This window comes from Numenius arquata, chromosome 2 (genome assembly GCF_964106895.1).
Source record: "Numenius arquata chromosome 2, bNumArq3.hap1.1, whole genome shotgun sequence".
NCBI classification, from domain to species: domain Eukaryota; kingdom Metazoa; phylum Chordata; class Aves; order Charadriiformes; family Scolopacidae; genus Numenius; species Numenius arquata.
In genome coordinates this window covers 104,074,723-104,099,722 of record NC_133577.1, presented here as the reverse complement: position 1 = coordinate 104,099,722, position 25,000 = coordinate 104,074,723, and the positions used below count along the sequence as shown (strand labels likewise).

Genomic DNA, 25,000 nt, shown 5'->3' with positions numbered 1-25,000 from the left:
GTTAACAAGGAAAAAAGGAATGAATCCAGCTGGATTCAATTCTGAATTTGATACTACAGGGTGTGCTAAGAGCATTTGATTTTTACTTAGGCAGTCACAGTAAGAATCAGCTATCTCTAAATTCTTTTTAAAACAAAACAATTTTATTCAATACCTTATTAGCACCTTTATTCCCATGTTGTTTTCCTAAGTATTCCTAGCATAAATATCTACAATTTACCTTGAATTAAAGCAGAATAGCTTTAATTTTCACTGCTAGAAGAATAAACTGAAAAAATAAATTAATTTAATTTACAAAACCAATAAAAATAAGAGAGCCGACTCTTCTCTTGGTGGAAGTAGATATAAATGCAGTATAAAACTCTTAATTTACAAAATGAAATAAGGTAAAACCATGGCTAGTCTCACTGTATATAGGTACTGCCTCACAAATGGAGTATACAAAATATACTAAACAAATATTTAGCAATTAGCTAGAACACGACTTCCTTAGAGCTAGAATACAAAATAAAGATTACTATCTGAGGATTACTGGATTACTATCCGGGTTAGCATCCAACATGCCACTACACAGTAATTGATAAAATAATGAAGAATAAGACATACTGCTTGATTCTCCTTGCAAAGTTAACCCTGCTGTAAAGATTAAAAATGGAAATTGAGCCTAATCTCTCATGCCTCACTGTTGCCATGTTTCTTGCAGACACCTGAGGTTTGGAACACCCCAGGGTGAGCTGAGGTCAGACAGTATCTACTTCATTGTAGGCTTTACTGAATCTGAATACAACTATTAGGATCCAGAGGCAACAAGGTTGTTCAGTCTTCATCTAAATTTAACTATATTTGTTTGGGAGATCTGTTGCAAGGGAATGTGGGGTCATTTAGAAATTACTTTTATCACCGAAAACCATTTGAACAGTGTCTTCTGAAAGAGAGGAGAAAACCCATTCATCCCTTTTAAGACAACACAAGTAATTGTGTGCCTTGAGATTTGAGGGACCTTTGATAAGGTTGGGGTTTTTTTACCTAGTATCTTTTTTCAAGCATTTTAAGTGTTGAAGAGAACTTCTTAACTCCATTTAAATTTCAAATTTCAGATATTTTCTTCAGAATTGTGACTAAGTTTTTAATGGAAGTCTTCAATGTTTTTAATCATGATATAATGCCATATTAATCACTTCCAGATGCTGTAACACTATTATTACAGTATTCTGTTCCCCGTATTGCTCCCAAGGAATTGCATTTTGTGCACCAGTATACCTAACATATTCCTTCATACCTGGTGTCACTCAAGGACCAGGACCAAAACTATTTAATATCTTAATCAGTGACATAGCCACTGGGATTGAGTGCACCCTCAGCAAGTTTGCAGACCACACCAAGCTAAGTGGTCCAGTTGATTTGCTGCAGGGAAGGGAGGCCATCCAGGGGGACCTTGACAGGCTTGAGAAGGCCAAGCATGAGGTCCTGCACCTGAATCAGAGTAATCCTTAATATCAATACAGACTGGGAGATGAAGAGATTCAGAGTAACCCTGCAGAAAAGGACTTGGAGGTACTGGTGGATGAAAAACTGGACATGAGCTGGCACTGTGCACTTGCCACCAAGAAAGACAATCGTATCCTGGGCTACATCAAAAGAAGCATGGCCAGCAAGGTGAGGGAGGCGATTTGCCCCCTTTACTCTGTTCTTATGAGATCCTACCTGGAGTACTGCATCCAGCTCTGGAGTCCCCAGTACAAGACAGACATGGATCTGTTAGAGCAAATACAGAGAAGGGCCATAGAAATGGTCAGAGGGCTGGAACACCTCTCCTACAAAGAAAGGCTGAGAGAGTTGGGGTTGTTGAGCCTGGAGAAGAGAAGAGTCTGGTGAGACCTTTCAATACTTAAAGGGGGCTTATAAGAAAGATGGAGACTTTTTACCATGATCTGTAGTGACAAAACAAGCGGTGGTGTTTTTAGACTTGAGGAAAGTAGGTTTAGATTGGACATAAGAAAGAAATCTTTTACAATAAGGGTGGTGAGACACTGGAACTGGTTGTGCAGAGAAGTTGTGGATGCCTCATCATTGGAAGCATTGGAAATGAGGTTGTATGGGGCTTTCAGCAACGTGATCTAATGAAGGATATCCCTGCTTACGGCAGGGGGGTAGGACTAGATGATCTTTAAACGTCCCTTCCAACCCAAACCATTCTATGATTCATTGCTCTGCTTTCCTTTCCATGCAAAAAAAACCTCTGACTACAGAACTTTTATTTTTTACCAAATGAGTTCAGTTCCTATAAGGGTGGTGTCCAGGTTGTTTTTATTACATTTCTGCAGTTGGAGTGCAGCCACTGTACAAACAGGGAGCATAATGAGAAATATCCACCAAAAATGCACTACACATTAAGATACTACTTCCTCTTGTGCTGTAATTTTTTAGTATTGAGGACCTTTTTTTTGCAAGGACAGTTCAAAGACTATTTTGATGACTAATCTGTGGAAGACTTAATAGTTTGGAAGACTAATCAGGATAGAAAACTTTCATTTTTGTCAACTATACTTTCAACAGTAAATCAAGACCGAAATCAAGCAGTTGTCCATGCAAAAGTAAATTTCATATGCTTTTCTGCCAGCAGCTTAAGAGTGCAGCTCGGAGAAAACACTGCCATACAAATACCTTTCTGGAAGTGTAAGCACAAGGCATAACACACAGGCTCTTGAAATGAACTTTTCTCCCAACTCTAGAGAGTTTGTTTTTCAAAACCAAAGGTTGTAAGGCAAAGTTGAAGCATGTCGGCTAGAGATGTAAAAGATCTTAACATTCATAGTATTTTATGTATGTTCTGAGGAGGAAGCAACTATACAAAATATATATGAAAACCAAACCCTACTTTTTCCTTTTCCATAAGCAAGACAGTATTTGAACTCCGATCTTTTAAATTGCTCAATCCATTTTTATCTTGAAGACTTTCAGTATATTATGATATGCTCCTAGATATTTACTGTACATAGAAAGCAAAATATTGAGATTGTTATTTGTATGTAACTAATATGAAAATATGTATGTGTGTTTCAATAGATAGATATATAATTAAAAGTATTCATCTGCAAAATTCTACACTACCATTTTGTTATACAATGGGAGCAGTGTACTAAGGACAAATTCCCATGTGAAGCAGTGAGTATTTAAACATAAATTCAGAAGAAATATTTATATCTGCCATGTCTTCTTATTAATAAACATGCTACTCAAATAAATCCTAACAAGAAGTCATAGCTTAGTGATTTCTGACTTCTGATCAAAACGTACTTACCTACTACGTAATTGGAATCTGTATTTTAATGAAAATTACTACGGTTCCTTGATGGACCAATCCTGGGTTCAGAACTAGTCAGTATTTTTTATTAACGATGTAGACAATAGAAGAGAGAGCATGGTTATTAACTTCACAGGTATCAACAAAATGGGAGGTAATTCAAGCACATTGGTGAAGATGATGAAATTTCAAACACGTGGCAACTTGAGAAAATCCAGGTCGAAGTTTAGAAAAAACTGTTACATGAAGAAACACTGAAAGATGGATGTCTTAGGTTATAGAAAGAGCAACAGGTTATATGCTGGAGTTAAAAATTAGTACAGACAGTGAAGCACTGGATCAGGTTGCTTGGGGAGCCTTGGAGTCCCCATCCTTGGGGGCCTCTATGAAGAGGTCAGACACACATATTTGTGAGAAGTGAGTTCAGTCACTGCTAACTCTTTGGTAGAATAAAGGGGTGATGAAGTCATCTCTTAGCAAGAATTATTACTACATCATGTCCTCATACAAATGGCTGTCTCCAATTGAACAAGTGCTGGCAAACTACACCTGCACCTGAGCTCAGGACTAACAGTGCAGTGTAACAAACAGGAGGTAAGAAGATGCCTGCAGCCGCAGCAAAAATAAAATATGGCAATGCTAAATTATTTCAAAAAACTTTCTGGTAAAGATATAAACAAATGAACATACTTATTTGCATGGATCACCTTCTTTATAATTGGTGGATCTACTGTTGTAAAAGAAAATTTTCCTTGTACCCCAGCACTTTAAAAATTAAACTCTTTGTGAGAGACCTTTGTAATATAAAAGAAGGATTCTAGTAACTTGCAGAGCTGCCTGCTCATCTCAACACATTACTTTGTGCTTGCTTATAGATCACAGAACATGAAGCTCCTCTGTCTCTGTGGCTGCCTCAAACATTCACTCTTCCTCACGCTTTACAGCTTTACATGGAGATTTTTCTCTAACTCCTACAACTGGCAAACTACAACTTCACATTCTCATGTTCTCAGATGTGTACTACATCCTTAAAGACATCATCATTTATAACATTTAACTGGAACGGCTGCCAGGTGCCAGGAGACAGGTAACAGTTGCTGGACACTTACAGAGGCCTCATGAAGACTGTTTGTAGGCTGCTGGAGAAGAGCTTTGAGGCTTCAAAGGAAAAAGAAAGATAACATGACAGGCAGCTGGAGGATAAATATATACTAGGATGGAATGTATAAAGTAACTTCCAAATATTTAGAGATGAAGCCAAATTCCCAAAGCCTACAATAACTTGTCTAATACAAGGTGAACTTGTCTTTTGAGTTTCGCACAAGATTAGCCTGATCCTGCCTTGGGAAAACTTGTTTAGCATAATAGCTACTAAAATCCTGCCAAAATCTAGGCAACAGCAACAAAACAAGTGTTACATTCAACTTTTAAACATTAGAACGTGTACTGTTTCTGACAAGAAAACAACCAGATCCCATAACCAAGTACATGATTTCTTAATTAAATTGAGTTGAGCCGGTGTCAACAAGAAGAAAAGATACTTGATACAATATTCTCAATTATGGATAGCATGTTTTCTACAGAGGTTTCATGTCACATCAGCTTTAATGTAAGGGGATACCAAATCCAGAAAAACAGCAGTGAGAACACAGGACAACAAAATATAAATAATTACAATAAACAAGGTTTGGATTTGGTTAGTAGAAATAGTGCTCATTTCAGGCTTTGAAAAGAAAATACAACTTTTCTTTGGAAAAAATGCAAAGTCAGACAATGCCTTTTATAACCACCAGCACTGAGATACTACAGAGACCCCTCCCTTCTTGCAAACTGCAGATTTTACAATTTAAGTTTGCCTGTATTTCTTTCATCCAATTCTATGGAAGGAAAAAGAAATTAGTTAATTTCTCATTTGTATATGTAAAAAAGATAAAGGAGAAAAAACAACAAGGGGTTCAATGTTTAATTCTGAGAGCTGCTGGGGAAGTGCCACAATCCCTCCAGGATCCTCAGTGGAACAAATTCCACAGTTTAGATCTGGGTTCTCTAAACATTGTTGTCCATATCTTCCTAAAATCTTTAATGTTCTGCTAAAATCATTTAAGGGAAAGTGCTGTGGGACGTCATGACCCAGGGAGATGCAGTCTCTCAGGCAGTTAAGTCAATGTAATGACTAGCACTGAAAAGACGATGCTCTTGGCTTTGTATTGAAGAGGTGGTAGATGTACAGAGAGAAAAGCTGCCTGGGTCAACGTGCTTACTGTGAGCTTTGTAGCAAGCATATGGTCTGCAGCAAGCCATGTAATTTTTTAAGATCTTTCAGTGCATTTTTATTCCACATAGGGGTTGCAATAATGAGTCTAAAATCATGAAAGGGTGATTTTTTGGCTGGGTTGCAGCTGAAAGTATTTTGTATTGCTATGGTGACTTAGGCACCTAGTAACACTGGGGAATTTTTTACTTTGGTATTCAATGGCACAAAGGGCAATAAATTAGGTCACGTCTTGAGGTCCCTCTCAGGCTTACTTTCTATGAGACTTTAATTTTGTATACTATTGACTCACTAGCATTTCTGGTGACTTCATATAGAAATATATAAAGATGACGAATTTTCTGGAACTCAGCTGAAGAAAGTTTTCCCAAGAGAATCTTTGGGACTGAACAATTTCTAAGCCATATGCAGTATGACAACCTATGTTGACTATTTCTTTAAGATTTTGTTTTTCTGTTAAAGTAATAAAGTTGGTTTTTTAAGTTTAAAAAAAAAAAAAGTAGGTAGCTCCCAAACAACTTTAACCATTTCCCAACCAAATGTTGTACAGTTTGATCCATTCTTCTTCACAATCCTGTAGACAGCTTTACACCCACAAACATTACGTCTTCAAAACCACTTGGTTAGCCTGCAGGTATTTTTCCAACTAAATTTCTCCACTATCTTTACTTCCATTACATTGACTATGCTTCAGTATATGAACAGAACAAAACAGAATGTTATATCTTTTACACAATATCTTTTATAGAACGCCACATTTCCACTGTAAATTTTTACATTAGTCACCTGCAATTTTTATTTACATTTTTACTTATTAGCCACACTGCCCTCGCAGGCATCCTGAACTACAAGGGCAATTTTGATTCAGCTACAAAAAGTGCTTCATGGACACTTTGGGAGAAGATATTAAAAAGATCCACAGCTGCAGAATTCTTAAAAATGTGGAAGTCTGACAAATTTTGTGTCCCAATCAACAAGGTACAAGCACAAAAAAATACTGTGGCCAAACTAATTCTTTCAGTACATTTCTATATTTTAGTATTTGAAGAACATATTTAATCTTTATTTTCATCTGAAGCATCTTGGCTTTCCAAAGACTTTTCTGTGTTAACATCTAACAACTCATAAAATGTTTTCCTAGTTTAACCTGTAGAAACACATATTATTTGCAACTTCTTTTTCTGTCTGATATAGTATTTTTAAAGCTGTGACTTTTGTTAGACTTTTTGTCAAAAATAGTTTTCACTAAATATTATCATTAAAATGATAATCACTATATTACAGATGTAGTAACTGACCCGCTTGTTTGGGGTTGTTGGTTTGTTGTTTTTTGGGGTTTTTTTTTGTTGGTTTTCTTTTTTTCCCCTAGTAGATCTGGACTAGTATTTCCTCAGGAAGACTTGTAGCTCATCTTGCCAGTACAGCTCTAGGTCTGTAGGATATCCTATAGCAATTTAAAAAGAAAAGCTCTGCTTTCCAATCCACTGTTTCAGATCTAGAATTTTTATATTTGTGCTTTGGTAGGCAAATGGAGACAAATCCTCAAATCCTACAGTATTTTCAATATATCGAATTCTATTACTTTGTCTCTTTACAATTTCACGCTATTATAAAAAGTTTATTATTTTTCTTAAGTAGGAGTGAACTGTTTATTGCTGTGAATATGTACAGCCATTTAGGGAGATACTAATCCAAATATTGAGAAAGGGAAGAAAGCGTATTAGATGAGTAATTAAATACAAATTCAGTAATGCTACAACTGTCACAGAATCCATTATTATTTTTCCTTGAACATCAGGAATCACTTCCCTCATGTATTTATCACATATACTGAAATGCTGAAGAAGTGCTATTATTTCTAGATAAAATAATGCCTATATGCAAATCTCTAGCTTCAAGCAAGAAAGGGAGGAAGGTCCTATTGTCACATATCCTTGTCAGGCAGCTGAGGGTGCGCTACCTCATTTCACTAAGGAGGGAGTGAAGCTACAACATCCTGGTGGAAGAAGACTGGAAATGTGATGCCTACAGAAGCACTGCTCCTTAATGGGGGAGTTTCTGGATGTGCTTTCTCAACCTGCCACTTTCAAATTAACACCCTTCCACCCTGGGCCCTTCAAATTACAGAATCACAGAATCGCCTAGGTTGGAAGGGGCCTTTAAGATCATCTAGCCCAACCTTAAAAAAAAAAAAAAAAAAAAAAAAAAAAAAGCACCACCAACATTAAACCATATTCCCGAGCACCATGTCAACTCATCTTTTGAATATCTCCAGGGATGGTGCCTCAACCACTTCCCTGGGCAGCCCATTCCAATGCTTGATAACCCTTTCAGTGAAGAAATTTTTCCTAAAAGCCAAAAAAAAAGAAATTTTTCAAAAACCACATAAGGAAAAAAAAGGTAAGTAGCAACCTTTTCTTCTCTCAAATGCAACACGGAAGCAGAAAAAATACCTTCAAAATATACTTCTTTTCATATCTATTACCTTATCCGTCACTAAGGATTTCAAGTCTACCATGGTGGAGTTGGGAGTTGCACTCACTTAGTGATGGAAAGCAGAAGCAACAGCCCTAGCTGGCAGGCACTGCTGTGGACAGGAGATAAGAGTGCACTGGAATAATTAATTAGGCCACTAAAGTTTGTCTTCTTTAGTTCATCACTAGAGGAGATGGAGTAGGATGGAAGTAATGACCAATGGTCACAAAGTGCCTCTGGCACATCAAGGTGTAGCAGCAACTAAGAATGAGTTAGTGTAAGTCTATTATTGTTTTTACATCCTCCAAGACCAAAGACTTGCTTTCCTGCTTATAATAGATGTTGACAAAATTTTATCAGTCGCTGTAAAAGAAGCCTTCCCTTCAATTATTTTAAGACAAAAGGTAGGTGAGTCCCTCTGGGAAAAAAAATAAAAAATTACAAACCCCATAATTACCAACTGCACAAAACTGGTCTTGCAAACACAATTTTTCTTTTGTGATACTTTAAAAAGATGTTAATGCAGTTATTGCTATTTATAAGATCCACCCCTTCAGTGAGTACCTGATATGACTTCACTGGTATTCTGTAAAACAAAATCCAGGGCATCTTTCTCCTTGAGCTTTGTTGCTAAAAACCTTGGTTGCTTCTGCTCACTCTCTCGTTTTGTCTTTATGGAAACATACTCTAGGATCACAGGATAATTCAGGTCAAAGGGGTCTCAGGAGATCTCTAGGTCAACCTCTGGCCCAAAGAAAGCACAGCTACAAGGTCAGACCAGTTAGCTCAGAGTTTTACCCAGTTGGGTCTTGAGAACCTCCAAGGATGTAGACTATACAACTTCCTTGGCACCCGCCCCACTCTCTGCCTGACTGTCCTCATGAGGAGAGTTCTGTTTATACCCAGTGTGAATCTCTCATTTTAACTTATGCCTGCTCTCCCTCAGTCTGCCACCACAGTGAAGAGCTTGGCTCTGTCTTCTTGCTAATCTCCCTGTAGGTACCGACAGTCAGGTCCCCTCAAAGATGCCTTTTCTCCAGCTCAGCTCCCTCAGCCTCTCATGAGGGCAATTACTTTTGCTTTCAACCATCTTGGTGGCCTTTTGCTGAACTTGCTCCACTTTGCTGTATTTTTTATATTTGAGGTGCCAAAACTGGACACAGTATTCCAGGTGTAGTCTAACAAGCGCTGAGAGGGGAGATAGGGATAATGATTTCCCTCAGTCTCTTGGCCCTCTGCTGTGCTTAATACAGCCCAGGACACTGGTGACCTTCTCAGCTGCCAGGAGCACCCTGTTGGCTCATGCCCAGCTTGCTCTCTGCCAATACCCCCAGGGCCTTCTTAGCAAAGCAGTGCCCAAGCCAGGCCATCTTAGTGTGCATCATTGCAAGGGGATTTTCCTTCCTCAGTGCGGGGCATAGTATTTCATAAAGTTCTTCGTGGCCCTTCAGCCCATACACATCCTCTGAATGGATATCCTACCTTTGCTCATATCAATCGTTACCCCTAATTTGATGTCTTCCGCAAACCTGATAAGAAAAGGGTCCATCCTCCAGAACATTGACAAAGATGTTAAAGAGTGCAGGTCCCAGCATATTCTTATGTCCCAGGAGAAAACAGAGAATACCCAGGTATTGCAAATGGAAGACCAGAGTAAAAGACAAGAAAAAATATTAATTGGATGTGAAGATCTAGCATGAATGTGGCAGAGGAAAGCTACTTTGAGTGTGTATGCATCTCTAATATCAGAGGGGAGGAGGACAGTAGGAAGATACTCATTGTTGAAAATTTGAACCAGGTGAACACATGGTGCTATTTTAAAGAAAAGAATATGCCACAAGCTATATAAGGTGTCTGAAAAGGAGGTAAAAAGGATTAAGAAGGCAGTTTAATGCCAGAAATCCCCAAAGAAACGGTGATTTTATCTGTATCTTTTGGATTTTAGGGGAATATAGATAGCAGAAAACATTAAGACATTACACTTTTATTAACAGAAAAAAAAAAAAAAAACAACAACCAAACCTCTTTTAAAAATCACTTAGAAACTTAATGGTTATCAGAGCATTCCCAATTAGTCCCACCACAACTGAGAAAATATTTTCTTGCTTCTGTTTGCACAGATAAAAAGGTTCCGGATTTCAACATTAGCTATTTTGCTTATGATTTAGACTACAAAGAATTTAAAAATTTTCAAAGATCTAACAAAAAGACTTCAGATCTGGGAGAAGTCTTCTTATTTGGAAAAAGAAAAAAAAAAAGATTTTAATGAACTAAAATTGAGAAATTGGGCTGTAAGCAGTCACAAGAAATATCAGATGGAGATTAGGAGTGATTAGGAGTGACTGAAGGCAGAATAAGAAATGTGGGAAAGCCAAAGACATGAAGACAAATGGTTTCCTGGGATGAAATCCAGATCTCATTTAAGTCAATGGCAAAATTCCTCTTGACTTCACTAGGGCCAAGATTTCACTTGTGAAGTTTACTCACAGCAGATGTGAGACACGCAATGCATCTGACAGAATGCTTGGGGAGAAGGGGGAATAACCAAAGGTGATACACATAGTAAATCACATATTTTTATACTGGACCAATGAGATGTAATAACAAAATATATAAGACCACTAGTTTTACTTGCCCAATGAGGCTTCTAAGAGTAATACAACAGTAGACAAGGAGATCTGATGGATGTATTTGAATTTGCAAATTCCTGTGAGAAACTTCAAAACCTAACTCATACTTAAATTAGACATAAAGATTTGCCAGTAATAAAAATAGCTAGATGAAGGAAAATCAAAAGTTTATTTCACAACATGGGGGTAGGTTAATAATGAGAATTCTCTAAGACCCTACATTTGATTTCTATTTTGAATATAATTATCAACACCCCAGAGGAAGATATAAACAGAGGTAAAACCACAATATATTTAGATTAGTCACATGTAAAGTTAACTGTGAAAAAAATAACAGAGCTGACAAATCATGGCAAATCAATTTACTGTTGACAAATAAAAAAGTAAACTACCCATATACATTTATCTACTGTAAGCACTTGGGAAATATATGTTATTACGAATCCTTCAATGGTGATTCTGCTTAAGAAGTCAAAAGTCAGTATGTTATACTAATTTGGAGAGAATATGACAGTGACAATAATACAAAATATGTATTTCTAGTAGGCCCTGACTTCAACTAGTACGTTCAGTGTACTTGACTACCTTTCAGCTACTACTCACTCATCTCAAAAGCAATATAGCCGAATCCAGAACAGAACAACAGTGACCTATAGCACAGTAAACATCTCTGTAGGAGGAAACGTTAAAAATCACAGGAGTACTTTGAATTCATTTAATTTAGCTACCACTGCAGTCAACACAAGAGGAATAGCAGCTTGGAGATATGAGTAAAAGTGATATACTAGAAATATGGAAAGTATAGGAAAAACGCAAATGTTCACACTTCACCTTACCCATACTTATGGCTCACTCAATTTAATATGGCATATTTATGATTGTTTTATCACTACAGTTATCCCTAATTTCTTCTAGTGATAAAAAGACACAGAGTTACTGCTAAAGAAAAGTTTTTAAAATCCTCAGTAGGTTACGCAGCTAATGACCTGTGTTTTTCAAATTTATTAAATATTTTTAATAGGATTAAAATATATAAGCATTCAATAATTCTGAGATGCTACCTGCCATTACTCTACAGGAAAATGTTTTAACAGATACTCACGCCACAGAAGCCAGCCAGGCATTAATTCACAGAGATTAGAAGCAAACCTCTCCTTTCTCCTCTCTATACCATAGGCACTTCTCAACCCAGGGATGATTTTGCGCTGCTTAGCTACAAATGCATTTGTTCCTGAAGTGGCTGGAGATAGCGTTTGGTGCTTCTTGCCCTATCAGCTTGGTCCTGCCCAAGCATATAAAAATACAAACTAAATACAAACTGGTTTATTTTAAATTAGGGACAGTTAAAACTTGCAGGTTTTATTCTAAGCAAAGTTTGAAAATAGACATTGGTGGCAAATCAGAATGAAAAGAAAAATATACAAAGCAAGTTTTTGAAGACCTTCAGCTTTATAGTAATGAGTCTGAGTTGAAAAGAAATGTTGAAAAGAATAAAAAAAAACCCCAACCCCAAGAACTGAATATGTCCTCCTCTTTCTTTTAGCTTTGTATAAAGAAATGAGCTTTGTACGGAGAAAATTCTAGAGAATAAATTGACAGATTCATTGATATCTACATGAAAATTTCATTTCCTTTTAACTTGGAATAAAAAAAAAAAAACAACAAAAAAAGATATCTTTGATTAAAAATGGGTAATTAAAACATACAGATTTTTTTTTTAGATGATGAAACTGACAATTGAATTGACTAGGTCTTCATGTTTTGATAGGGCTAGCTTGTTTTTTTGTTTTTAACTTGGAAATAAAATACCAAGACAATAAACAGGGATACCCTATCTGCATTGATATATGATCAGCTATGAATGTTAATAATACTTACTACAAAAATAATCAGATGAAAACTTTGAACATAGATAAAGAAAGGATCTTTATGGAAAATGAACATATTAACAATGTATTTTCTTTAAATATCAAATGAGGCTCAAAAGTCACGTACAATTAGCCCTTCTAACAGCATCAAAATTTTTGGAATCAACTTCTGATTAAAAAGATAACATTAACATAGTTTTTCTCATTCTAGTGACTCTTACTAAAGTTCCCATCCTTGACATTGGCTTGCTCCCTTTGGTGTCTAAATAAATGTATTTTCTCTGTGATAGAACCACAAAAAAGTATAGAAGCTTGACTAGGAATTAGCTTAGGGCGCATGCCTCTAAAGTCTTTCAAGCCAGCACCTGCATCTAGTTCAAATGTCAAAAGTTAACATGCAAAACAAAGAAAAGGATTAGCGAGAAAGAGCACAGAAGTTTTTAAGATAAAAATTCAAAGGAAAATGACAAAGTACTAGAGATTTGAGTGTCTGAATATTTTTGGGGTTGTCGAAGAACCATCAAAAAAGAGCAAGCCTGAAAACAAGAAAGTTTAAGGAAAGATGCTGTGGATCTGGTGTACTCTGTAATATCTAATGGTTGGGAAGTTTTAAAAATTGTACCCGTTACACAGAAACTTAGCAGCAACAACAAATTATCAGTGTTATTTGTGGATTAGAGGAAGCAAACCTTCTCTATGCAAAATCTGGAAAGCTATTCAATGACCCAGGAAAAGCGGAGGGAGAATTTGGACTGTACTATGTGTGGGTTTTATACATCTGAATATAAATACGGGTCATATAAAATTGTTTGTCTATTTGTGCCGAAAACTTTTACATCATTAAAAATCTGCTGTCTTGGAAAATGTATAGCTGATCAGACTGATAGAATGGAACAGAAAGGCTGAAAATAATATCCTTATACTAACACTTTCGGCACACTTTTGTGAGATTTTTATAAGCAAATCATCAGTTTTCCTCAGAGGCACCTTACCATTTTGTTCTAACACAGCAGCAAGGGATTAAACAGCATCACACTTACACCTGGGCATGATACATTTTTTCTTCTGGAACAGTCTTCACTGAAAATGTTAATTGATAGGGGTAGGCTTGGTGGGTGTGTTTCAAAATTTTCAGAAGGATGTTACCAAAAATATTTCCTTTTCATATGCTAAGATTCTTGGAGAATTGATCTTTTATTTAATTTTTTCAATGTTTCAGAGCTAGGACCTGAAGTGATGATTAGCTTTGCCTCCTAGAGCAAGCCTGGAGAATGGCCAGCCCTTCAATGTGTTTTTTGCTGAATGGTCGATGGTAGCATTTAACAAGTAGAACCGCATGTCACACTGAGCAGGGACAAATGGGTCAAACTGACCTGTATAGGACTGTCTGCATGGCCCTAGCTGACATTTCTCACATTAGTTGAAACTTACGCTCGCTATATATTTTTCTGTAAGGCCAAGGTTCATTCAATCTTAAAAATAACATTGCTTAAAGATACTTAGCTATGACAGCTGTTCCAGATTACAAAGTAAATAGACTTGGACAATCTTAGCTAGCCTCTAGTAAGACATACATGAAAAAAACTTTACTTTTTTTCAGATTTATCATAAGAAACAAAGAAAATAGGGTTGGAAGGGACCTCAAGAGATTATAAAGTCTCTTCATCTGCTTCCCATAGCCCAAAGTAGGATCATTTATACCTAAACCACTTCTGACCACTTCTAATTTGCTCTTAGAAGCCTGCAGTATCAACAGTTCCACAGTCTCTCTGCACTGGTACACATATCAGGACTTAATTATCCTTTCTGGTGTCTATCCTAACTCTTCTTGCTGAAATACTAATTAATTATTTCATGTCCCATTCCCAATGGACAAGTTCATTCCCATCTTCTCTGCATAGCGTTCTGAAGTTCATTTCCCCATTCGGTTTCTCTCTTCTCAACAAACCCAGTATTTTTAGTCCTTCCTCAGTCTTCAGAAAAGGCCAATCAGAAGAACTGGGTGGAGGATAGAACTTACTTTTATGTACAAAATTCCTGTTAAGGATGCTTTCACAACCACATACTGTCATCAGCACACATCCAGTTACCTGCTACAATTTCTAGACTCTTGAGACTGACTGTGTATCCAGTCACCACCACCTCATATTTACACCAATGATTGCTCTTATATGTAACACTTCAAACGTATTCTAGCTTTTTCTCAGAACATTTCAAGAAATTGTTAACAACACAGGAATACTAATCACACCTCCCATTTTTATGCTGATACAGATTTAAGATTTGGATGTGAAGGGCAACATGTCTGAAGGATATGTTATATCTGCAATAAAACACAAATATAGTCTGCCTGCAGACTGAGTTCATTACACCTGAGATATCACAGAGTCAGGTTAACATATCCTGCCTCTTAACCGCATACTTGGGCCTGTGCTTAACACTGACTTCTGCTTCACAGAGCAGTATATTCCAGCTGAATTAAATATATACAGTGCAATACATTGTTCATTACTACATCTGTAAATAACTAGCAACAAAATAAAAAAAATTAATTTGAATTGTAATTCCCTTCACTTCAGATGGTTCAGATTCATACAAAAGTATAATTATTTCTTTCATGACGCCATGATAAAAGAACATACATAGTAACAGAACACTACCTGACGGATGCTCATCTCAAGGTATTTCACTGCTACCAGCCATGGTTTACTGTTTGGTTTAATGTGCCTATAGTGCAGTATAATGCCAGCTGGCATTGTGTCAAACACTTCGCTAAACAAAGCCTGATGCGATTCTACATGGGGACAGTGATGTAAGTAACGTACAGCTTCCATTCAAACTACATCTGAAGATGCTTTTCAAAAATTAAACAATTCAATTACTACCTAAAGACTGTAAGAGCTTGGGGTATGGATTTGAAAATCCTTTTTGGTTTGCCTTTGTACAGCACTTACCACAACAGGGCTCCCAGTTCTTTTATACCATACTACAGAAATAAACCACAACAGTTTAGCTGAATTTAGCTAAAATATGTTTTTTCCCCCTATAAGAACAGACAGAAAGAAGACACATTATATACAACTATGTATGGAATGCTTCAAAAAAATTTTGTTATCACCTGCACATGAAAAAAAAAAAAATGAAATCCAAAGTGAGTAGTTTTATGGAATGGCTACTATAAAGATGAGGAGAATGTGAATGGACAGTCTTCTGTTTCAGACAGAGCCTGTTTGGTTTACCAAAACGAAGATTCAAAGTTCACACTGTGCTCTCCAGAACACACTTGAGAAACAAAGAGGAGGTGTAAGAAAAACTATGTAAACTAGAACATATATCAGTGAAAATAAATTGGAATATATGTAGTCTGGAAATTGGAATGCGGCTTATAACCATCAAAGGAATGAAGTTCTGCAGTGGCTTTAAAATTTGAGATGGATGGACTATGATAATTTTAGGAGAGGAACTGTATGACATGGTTGCCCACAACATGACTCTGATTTCCTGTGTTCTTAGAACAAGAGGAGATAAAAGCTCAGAGAACATTTTTCAGCTGTGATGTCTGATAATGCCAAATTTGTAAGGAATAAAGAAAAGGAGGGGAAACATAAAGAAAAATAAAAATCAAGTTGGGGGAAGTCCCTAATTACCTAGAGTACTACTATCACAGCATAATACTGCATCAAAGAAACATTTCCCCTTATCCATCTCAATCAGAAGCTTATGGAAGCCTTTGAAAAAGGTTAGTGAGAGGCCATGATCATACAAAGGCTCTGCAACATCATTAAACCCCTATTAATGGGTACAGTGGAACAAATGGACTTGGTAAGTCTAGGTAAAGGAGGAAGACTACTGGAATTGTCCAGCCTAATTTAAGATATACAGTTAATATTGCTGTTTAGTTGGAGAAATCCATGGGAATACCTGCAGTTATAACCCTAACAGAGACTCCATCAGGCTCTCTACTACACATATGCATTCCCAGCACTGTTCTAAATCACGGACTGCTGTTAGATGCCAAGAGCACATTTTCCCAACTGCACTTTGCCAGAAGATTGTGAACACTGCTTTTGTATTTGAACTTTACCAGGTATAATCACGTCTTTAGTCATCTTGAGATTTGATTACTTTAATGTGACCTACACACGGGGTTTCACACTGAGATGAAGTCTTTCTATAAACTCTTTTAAAAAAGAAGTGCACTGAAATTTTTAGTCTTTTAAAACGTGTAAGGTTCCTAGAGTTTTCTACAAATTCTAAAGACTAAATAATAGTCAAATAATAACACTGCCCCAGCATAATGTCCTGTATTTTTCAATGAATCTTTGCTTGGACTTATGGATCATAATTTAAACTACTGGTATAAACATTACCAATTGGATATAATTGTATGTTTTTACTTAACTGTTTACATGATACGTAAATGTAAAGACACATTTTGGACACATGTATTTACAAAAAAATATCTAGAGAGTACACTTTTTAAAAATTTTTTCTTGTAATACTGCAGTTACTCAAAATCCAAATGCAATCACCAAAAGTGGATAAAATTCATAACTGTTTTAGAAATGCACTGTAAATGGTACTATCATCTGAGCTTTTTTGCTGTACAAAGACAGTAATCTCCTATGAACTAAATTTAAGAGTTACACAACGACATTGCGGAGAGATTTAGTTGCACAACTTCAAACACATTTTTAACATCTGTAACAATATTTAAGATACCGCCTTTTCTTACACAGACCTGTTATGTGAAAAGCATAAATACCTTGCCCATACATTGAGGATTCATGACAGCAGTACCACACAGTTTTCAGCAAGACAGCTTCCAAAAAGATTCTGTGAAACCCCACAGGAGCCTACCAACTTCTACAAGCCATGCTATGGGAATCTGACACTTTTCAGCTGAAGGCACTATATCTCTGGAGTGATCTTTTTGTCAAGAGCATTGGGAATGTACCATAGAAGTGCAACAATTGGGGCTAGAATAATGTAAAGAAGAAATAGCAACTTCTGATCCAAAGTAAGACATGTAACATTTAAGAAGCTAAAGAGGAAATGATAAAGGACTGGAACATCAGTGTTGAAAGATAAGAGAATTGATGAGCAGAAACAAAATGTAGAGGACAAATGGACTGAAAAGTAAAGCAATGAAAAATAGAAAAAAAAAGAATATAAACATTTTGGAAAATATTCAAATGAAAAGTTATGTCAATAGGAATGGTTGAAAAATATTATTAATCCAAACATCATTGCTTATTTTTCCATTAATGCTGACATGTGAATGGCTCTGTATGAAAGTAGGGAGAGACAACTCCAAGAGTTTACTCTCGCATGATCCATCCAATCAGGTACATCAAAAAAAAGTAAATGGTAAGAAACAGTATGACAAAGTATTGGATTGCTGGATTTGCCTGTCACTTTCAGATGCTTTGCAGTGCTAGGAAAAGCCAAAATTATTTCACTGCGTATTCTCACAATAGAGCTTCTTTCATTGGGAATATGCTCAGACAAAAGCTGTAACCTTTAAGATCCGATGTTTCCTAGCTGTTCGTCTTTTTACATAAAAACAAAAATCAATTGTCACAAAGTCTCTTTGCCCATTATCTTCCTTAAGTTAGATTTATGAATAAAAATGTGTGAAATTAAATTATACAGGCATTAAAATATCATGTGATTAGGTGAAACATTTTTGATGAACAAGGATACCCAGAAATACTGCGATTGCTACCACATTCATCCACTCAATTACATGCTTCTTACCTATTTAATAATGCTTGTTACATCCCTGCTAATTGATGTGTTTCGAGAGTTTATTTTCTTATGCACTATGTCAAGTCTTATACAATGAACAAGAGACTTGGATCATAGCAGTTTCCTAGAACAGAACAAGCCTCCAAGGTAAATGCGAAGAGATCATGCAATGGGACAATGCAATGATAACAAAAAAAAAAAAAAAAAAAAAAAAAAAAAAAAGAAAAAGGAAAGAAGGAAAGACAGGGGATTGGAACATTATGAAGTTATGAAGTTAAAGAAACAAGGGAATGAAAGGGATTAAAACTGGAATGATAGGTAACCTACTGTAAGTGGTGTGAAAGCTTAACAGTGGGGGACTGGAATAATCAGATATGGGAACAACCTGACAATGGAATGCTTTCAAACTGAAGCACCTCAAAAGTAAATGATCTTAGAGCAGAATAATCATATTTGCCTCTGGGAATAAAATTTAAAGATAAAAAAGTTTGAAAAAAAAAATAACAAGTTTGATGATTATGCAGATAGAACTGCAGAAAGAAATGATCTACTCACGGCAAGAGTGGGAAAGGTAAAGGAGTAGGGTTGGGAACGACAGCAGAATACAAAGGAAAAGGTGACTGAAACCACAGATGGTTGGAACTCACCTTTTTACAGACAGAATTGAAGACGAAGGACTACATTGGATAAGATCATTTTTCTAATTCATCTCAGATTGACTCTTACTCTTATTCACTTGGACAAAAGTTATTCTTTCTCACAACAACCTAACACCATTTTTTCTAGAAAGAGTTTTAAAGATCACGGGATATATGTCTTGACATTTGGTTTCAAACAATTCCTGTCTTACAGAGTACAGCACTACAATAGCTGAATACAAAGAGTCACATATGAGATGAGGATATATGAATTGACTTTTTTTAAGATGTGATTCTTAAAAATTTTTTTGTTGTTGTTTTTTTCACTGTACTTTTAAAAAGCAATCAATAATTAAAATTCTAGAAACTAGTAAGACATCTATTCTCTCCAGGATTCTGGATTTGCTGATAGGAACTAGATTATTTTCATAAATCAATTGAGAATACGAGAGATTAGTTGCATTGTCCTCAGTCTACACTCTCATGCAGCATGAACAGGGAGAAAACCATGACAATATCCCCCTTCCACAAAATCTCATAAGTGAGATATTTGCTTTCCCTATCTCCTTTGCTAACTCCTCCCACTCCTTATTTAATGAGATGCAATGAGTTTTAACAGAATAACATATCCACCCTATTGTTTCCTATTGTGAGACAACATTTTCTCACAGTTCTCCGACTTTTCTGATGACCAATTTCTTTTTGTTTCCTCAACTGCTATGAACAGCCTTGCAGATTAAATTTTACCTTTTCCCCCCACCTTTGTACAATGAAGTAAAATGGCATTTTGCACGATGCGTTTGCCAAGATATGAACACATGGGCAAGAGATACACTAAGCGTTCTGGTGATAAAGCACCCTGGTCTGTGCCAGTTGCAATAATCACTTAATTGTGATCAATCTAGTACAAATGCACATAAAAACACCAGAAAAACAAATGAACTTGATTTCCATCCCTGAGAGTGAGAACTGCCCTTCTGTTCCTTCAGAGCCAATAAATTTAGATTTTTAAATGAACATCAAGATCATCATGAAATCAACTTTGTGCCATTATTTTTCCTGTCTCTGTTATATTTTCAGGAGTTTGATCCCTCCAAAACTCTTCAGCAGCATGCTGGCTATTATATGCAGGTTAAAGAGAAATTGCGTTATCACTAATGCATGAACTGTCATTATGGTCCCTAAGTATCATTCCATGTCTTGTCCAATGTTGTTGTTTCTTCAGGGATGATAAAAGTTTTTCCAAAGTTTCCCACAACCATGCAGCTTCAATTGCACTTGTTCAGATATTTGTGGTTTCTTTTTTTACTTCAGAAGTCTGCATTTATACCCCAAAGGTGTGTACTGTGAAGCTTCTAACTAAATTCATGTACAATTGTTACACAAAACTAGCAGCATCTAGTTCTACATAAATGATGATTTTTTATATATAAAATACCTTCTGTTGTGCTTGTCACTTTGAAACCAGCTACTTATCAGTTAAAAATGATGGAAGAAACAGAGTCTTAAGTATTGATTTAAATGTAAAGATATTTGTCTGACATTGATTATTGTCAACTGATATTAGAGAAAATTGGAATTTCGAACGGAACATATATGCTCATAATAAGTAACATGTTTTCTCAGTGAAGATTTATGTCCATGGAGCACTTAGTGGCCACGTCAACCTACCAGGAATTGGATTTGAAGACCAATCAAAGGCAGAACTTGGATTTAATACTGCTAAAACACGGAAAGTAAACCTAGGATTTGAGATCCCACTAGTGATATACTCCATACCGGATCATGGAATTACCACCTTTCATCAGACTGGGAATAGAAACTGGGAGGCATGCAGCATAAAAGTTCAGATGCTTTATGTAATTATTAATACGAGAGATATCCCAACTATCAGGCCATGGTTATACTAATCACCTAAAACTTACTGGAGTATTTTTAACTGTTTAAGAAGTGTAAGAAATGGAGCAGATTATATATCATTACACAAGGTAAAAACTTTAAAGCTTTAAAGTGCCACTGCCCTAAATACACCAGCTGGGACACATTGCACTTAACAAACATTTAAATGCTATACTTTCACTTGAAGTTATATACCTACCACCTTTCTCTAGTCTATGAACAGAGACTACTTTCCGAGTAAGCTGATTCACCCACCTATGCTAGATACCTGTCCACAGATGGGTAAGTTGATGACTCTAACTGCTCTTACTATTCTGTTTTGAAAATCAGATGTGAAATGCCATGTTCAAATCCAAAGACTGGAATAATTTTCCCACCTTCTGATACTAAGTAGCTAAGGTATTACAATAACAGAAATCAATTTCTCCGATAGTGTTGCCATGCTTAAAGCTAAATACTAAATACTGACTATTGTACAAATACACACACACAATTTTCATTATGTTTATAAAAAGATGCATTTATGCTAAAAAATTAATATGAACATTCCAAAATAAGAAAGTTCCACTATCATATACTTATCTGATAAAATGATATTCAGTACATTTCTAACAACCAAATGCCTAACTGAGATCCTTGGCTTTGACACTGTCACTGGGACTCTTCGCATTTCCTGCTCATGCTGCAACACCAAACAAATGTTTCTTCCTGGAAGCTTGTCTAGAATCCAAACTCTGCTCCTTCCCAACAAAGTGCTGTGATCTCTAAATTGCACGCAACCTCTTGCCCCTTTCCCTGATACCATGCTCCATTGCTCCTGGCTGTGTGCCAGCTTCAAGATGGCAGGAAACATAATCGCTCAGCATATTCCTGGTGTCATGGCTCTTACACTTTCCTGGGAATCAGGAGATGGAGGTTTAATCTACTCAGAGACTAATGGAGCCACCTACTTTATAGGTGAGTGTAGTAATTATGAACCCACCAAGAACACCTCTCTAGGGGAGAAACAGCAGACTTCCCAGGTGAACTTTCTCCGGAAGAAGCTACAACTAAGCGGATGCTTGTGGCAGTAAATATATACTTTTTTCTAGTATACTAACTATTTTCCATTTTTAAAAACCTTGGGATTATGTAATCTGTGTAGGAAATGTAAAATTTAGAACTTCTCTTAATTGTTTGCCATATTCCTTACTTTTTTTCTCATTTTCTTATGTAATGCTCTTCAACAAAAAGGAGGGGCCCTGGTCAATGTAGTCATGGAGGCAAGGAAAGGGCCTCTCTTCTTCCTTGGTCCTCTGCCTCCTACACAAGCCTCTCCCTTCCTTGTCTTCTCCTTGCAGCTTGCATTCATTCCCTTTTTCATATTCTTGCTCCCTTGGCAGGGGAAAGGCAAAAATCTCACAAGTGAGCAGGTATCCAGCCATAGCCTGTATCTTTTAGTCTCACTGAAGCCCAGTAATTATCTTGCACGAAATTTGGTGCAAGGGATGAACGAGCATAACCGCTTACTCCAGTGGTATCTCAGTGCATTTACATTTTGTTGCTTCAGTCTATGAAGAACTGAGCAACACGTAGCCCTAAGTTTCAAAAGAGACACCAAGGCAAGTCTCAAAACTGCCAGTTTTGACAAATGACATATCATAGAAATGAGAGAGGAAGGCTGGATCTCAAGTTAGGGTTTAACTCATGTTATTTGCCTTTTTTATAGGCAAGAATTGCTACAATATGCTGTATTTTAGCTATAAACACAGCTATAAATGTAGGCATATCTACATAATCATATGCACAGATATCTCAGTTTATCCAGCGGAATGGCAGACAGTACATAGGATATGTAAACAGATCTGCCAAACACTTACAAAACAACTTTAATAGCAAGTGTCATTCTTTTCTGTAAAGTAGCTGTTTTTAACACACATGATCTAACTCTTGTTTGCTCTTTAAAGTTTTATTGTCTTGGCATTTTATACAGGAAGAGAGCATTAGCATACTCAGGAGAACTGCTAAAAGTAAAAGGCCTCAAGCTACCCACTGCATGGTTGATAGCATAAAGCATGGGATATAAAAACTTTTGTCTGATTGCTCACTTTACTTGTTTTAGAGTAGTGTTACTCTCAAGAGCATATATTCATGTTCTTCTGTTCTTCATGTACTTCAAGTTTTATTACTTCTTTTGTATTATTTAATACATCTAAAGACACTTCCAAAAGACAAATTTTTCCATTTTGAAAAAGTAATGGTTTGGAACCTGATAAAATAAATGAATGTTCACAGTGTATTATTTTCAAAGGCAAGTAGAATAATGTGCAATAAAACAATTAAACGCATGACAATAAACATTTCTATGTGATCATAGATATATTAAAGAACAAAAGAAGAAAAACTCGGCAAAATATTTCCCCCAAACAAGGTCAGATCAAAATGGATTCTCCATACACCAGAGCATAAGTAAAAAGGGAGTTTGGTCTCAGTTACTGTTACTGCTAAATGTCCCACTCTAGAAATTAAAATGAACATTAAAAATGTGAAAGAGAAAATGGTATGGAAAAAAGGCAAATCAGATCATCTATTTTAAACACAGAAAAAGAGAGACCATAATTGTACATGCACATTAAAACTCATCCTACAGTAAACTTAGAAATCTAAGTCTACTTGGATATCACATTGCTAATTATTATATAAATAACCTGGGAAACAATACCTCCAAGATACATGTTTTACTATTTAGTAAACAAGAAACTGCCACGTTTGACACCACTGATTAAGGCCAGGCATTTCTAAAGCTTCAGACACATTTCTGAAATCCACAATACATCAATTTTTAATACTTCCACTCTCTCAGCTCCATTAAAAAGATGGTAGGGGAAAGATTTTAGAGTAATTAATGATATAGTTAGCTGCTAAATATTAATAGGAATCGTAGTCTTGCATAAAATATAACATATAAACCTTGCCAATACAGACGCACCAGTAATTAAACTTGAATATGTAATTACACTGATTTATACGACAGGCAAAAAGTTACACTTTACTGGCTTCTATGTAAACTGTGGGCAACAGTTAAACTTTGCATTTTACGGTTTATATAAATGGGCAATATCTCCACTACAGTTCATAAATGGTTTAGAGACTCATAGTTAAAATTACAACTAATTCCAACATGAACATTCTGACTATACATTACAAACCAGGCTGTGAAAATGACCACAGAGATCAGTCTCGTGTTACATTCAATGCTTGCAAGCAAGTTGAAGAGGTTTAAAAAAAAATTTCTCACACCAATTTTACTACAAAGTAAATGAAGACTCATCTATTTAAATGTTTTAATATAAATGTTTAGTTTCAAACATACAGATCCAGATGTTTCACTTACCATGTTTCAAAGCACTTTTGAGTAATATTGTGTCTTAGACTAAGGCATTTTTTCCTGAAAGGATTCTAACGGCACTTACATGTGAGGCTGAGGAGAGCAGCCCGGACTGCTATTTCCATTACTGTCAATGTGATCCAGCGAACCATTGAGATCTTCATGGACTGCCTGCAGTAAGCCACTGGATGCGTTATTTATCAATCCTGGGTTACTAAGCAATGGTAAACTACTCTCTGCCAGTGCAGCCTAGCAAAATGAAGAGTAAAAATGAAATTACTAGTCCATACATATACAAATCACTTGTAAATGGTCATACATGTATGAATATACACACACAAAGCAGCTCATTTTGGGTAGTTGTAGAGGTCGTCAGAAGGATTTTGTGCGTTTTCCAGTAATTTTCAAATTCTGAATATATCAGCATCTCTATTTCTGGTTTACTATTTCTCTTACATAGGTTTCATTATTTTCCATTATTAACTATGTTCTGATATTCGCAGCACTTTCTAGTTTTACATCATTTTTTTGACTTTGAATTACACTTAACCCTATGCCCTTCCACACAATGTATGGCTCCTTTATGATGCAGGCAGCTGCTATACTTTAAAAAATGACCAGAACTTAACTCAAAATAAAAAAGTCTTGACATTTGCCTCTTCTGCATAAAAATTATATATTATAATTAAACTTTAAAGTTTTTGCCATGAGCACCATGTTCCCCAACACTATGATGTGAAATCATTTATGACAGCTTGGATAAATATTAATGCATATCCACATGCATTTGCAAAAG

General features: G+C 36.1%; 1 protein-coding gene across 11 annotated transcripts in view; it reads right to left on the bottom strand.

Moving 5' to 3' along the window:
* The window catches only part of FOXP2 (forkhead box P2), a 195,367-nt gene that overhangs the window by 3,826 nt on the left and 166,541 nt on the right, over positions 1-25,000 (bottom strand). For all 11 annotated transcript variants that reach the window (XM_074167963.1, XM_074167964.1, XM_074167953.1 and 8 more), the window contains one exon: positions 24,290-24,453. In XM_074167963.1, the coding sequence (XP_074024064.1) occupies positions 24,290-24,453 (164 nt within the window). The remainder of the gene's footprint in view (positions 1-24,289; positions 24,454-25,000) is intronic.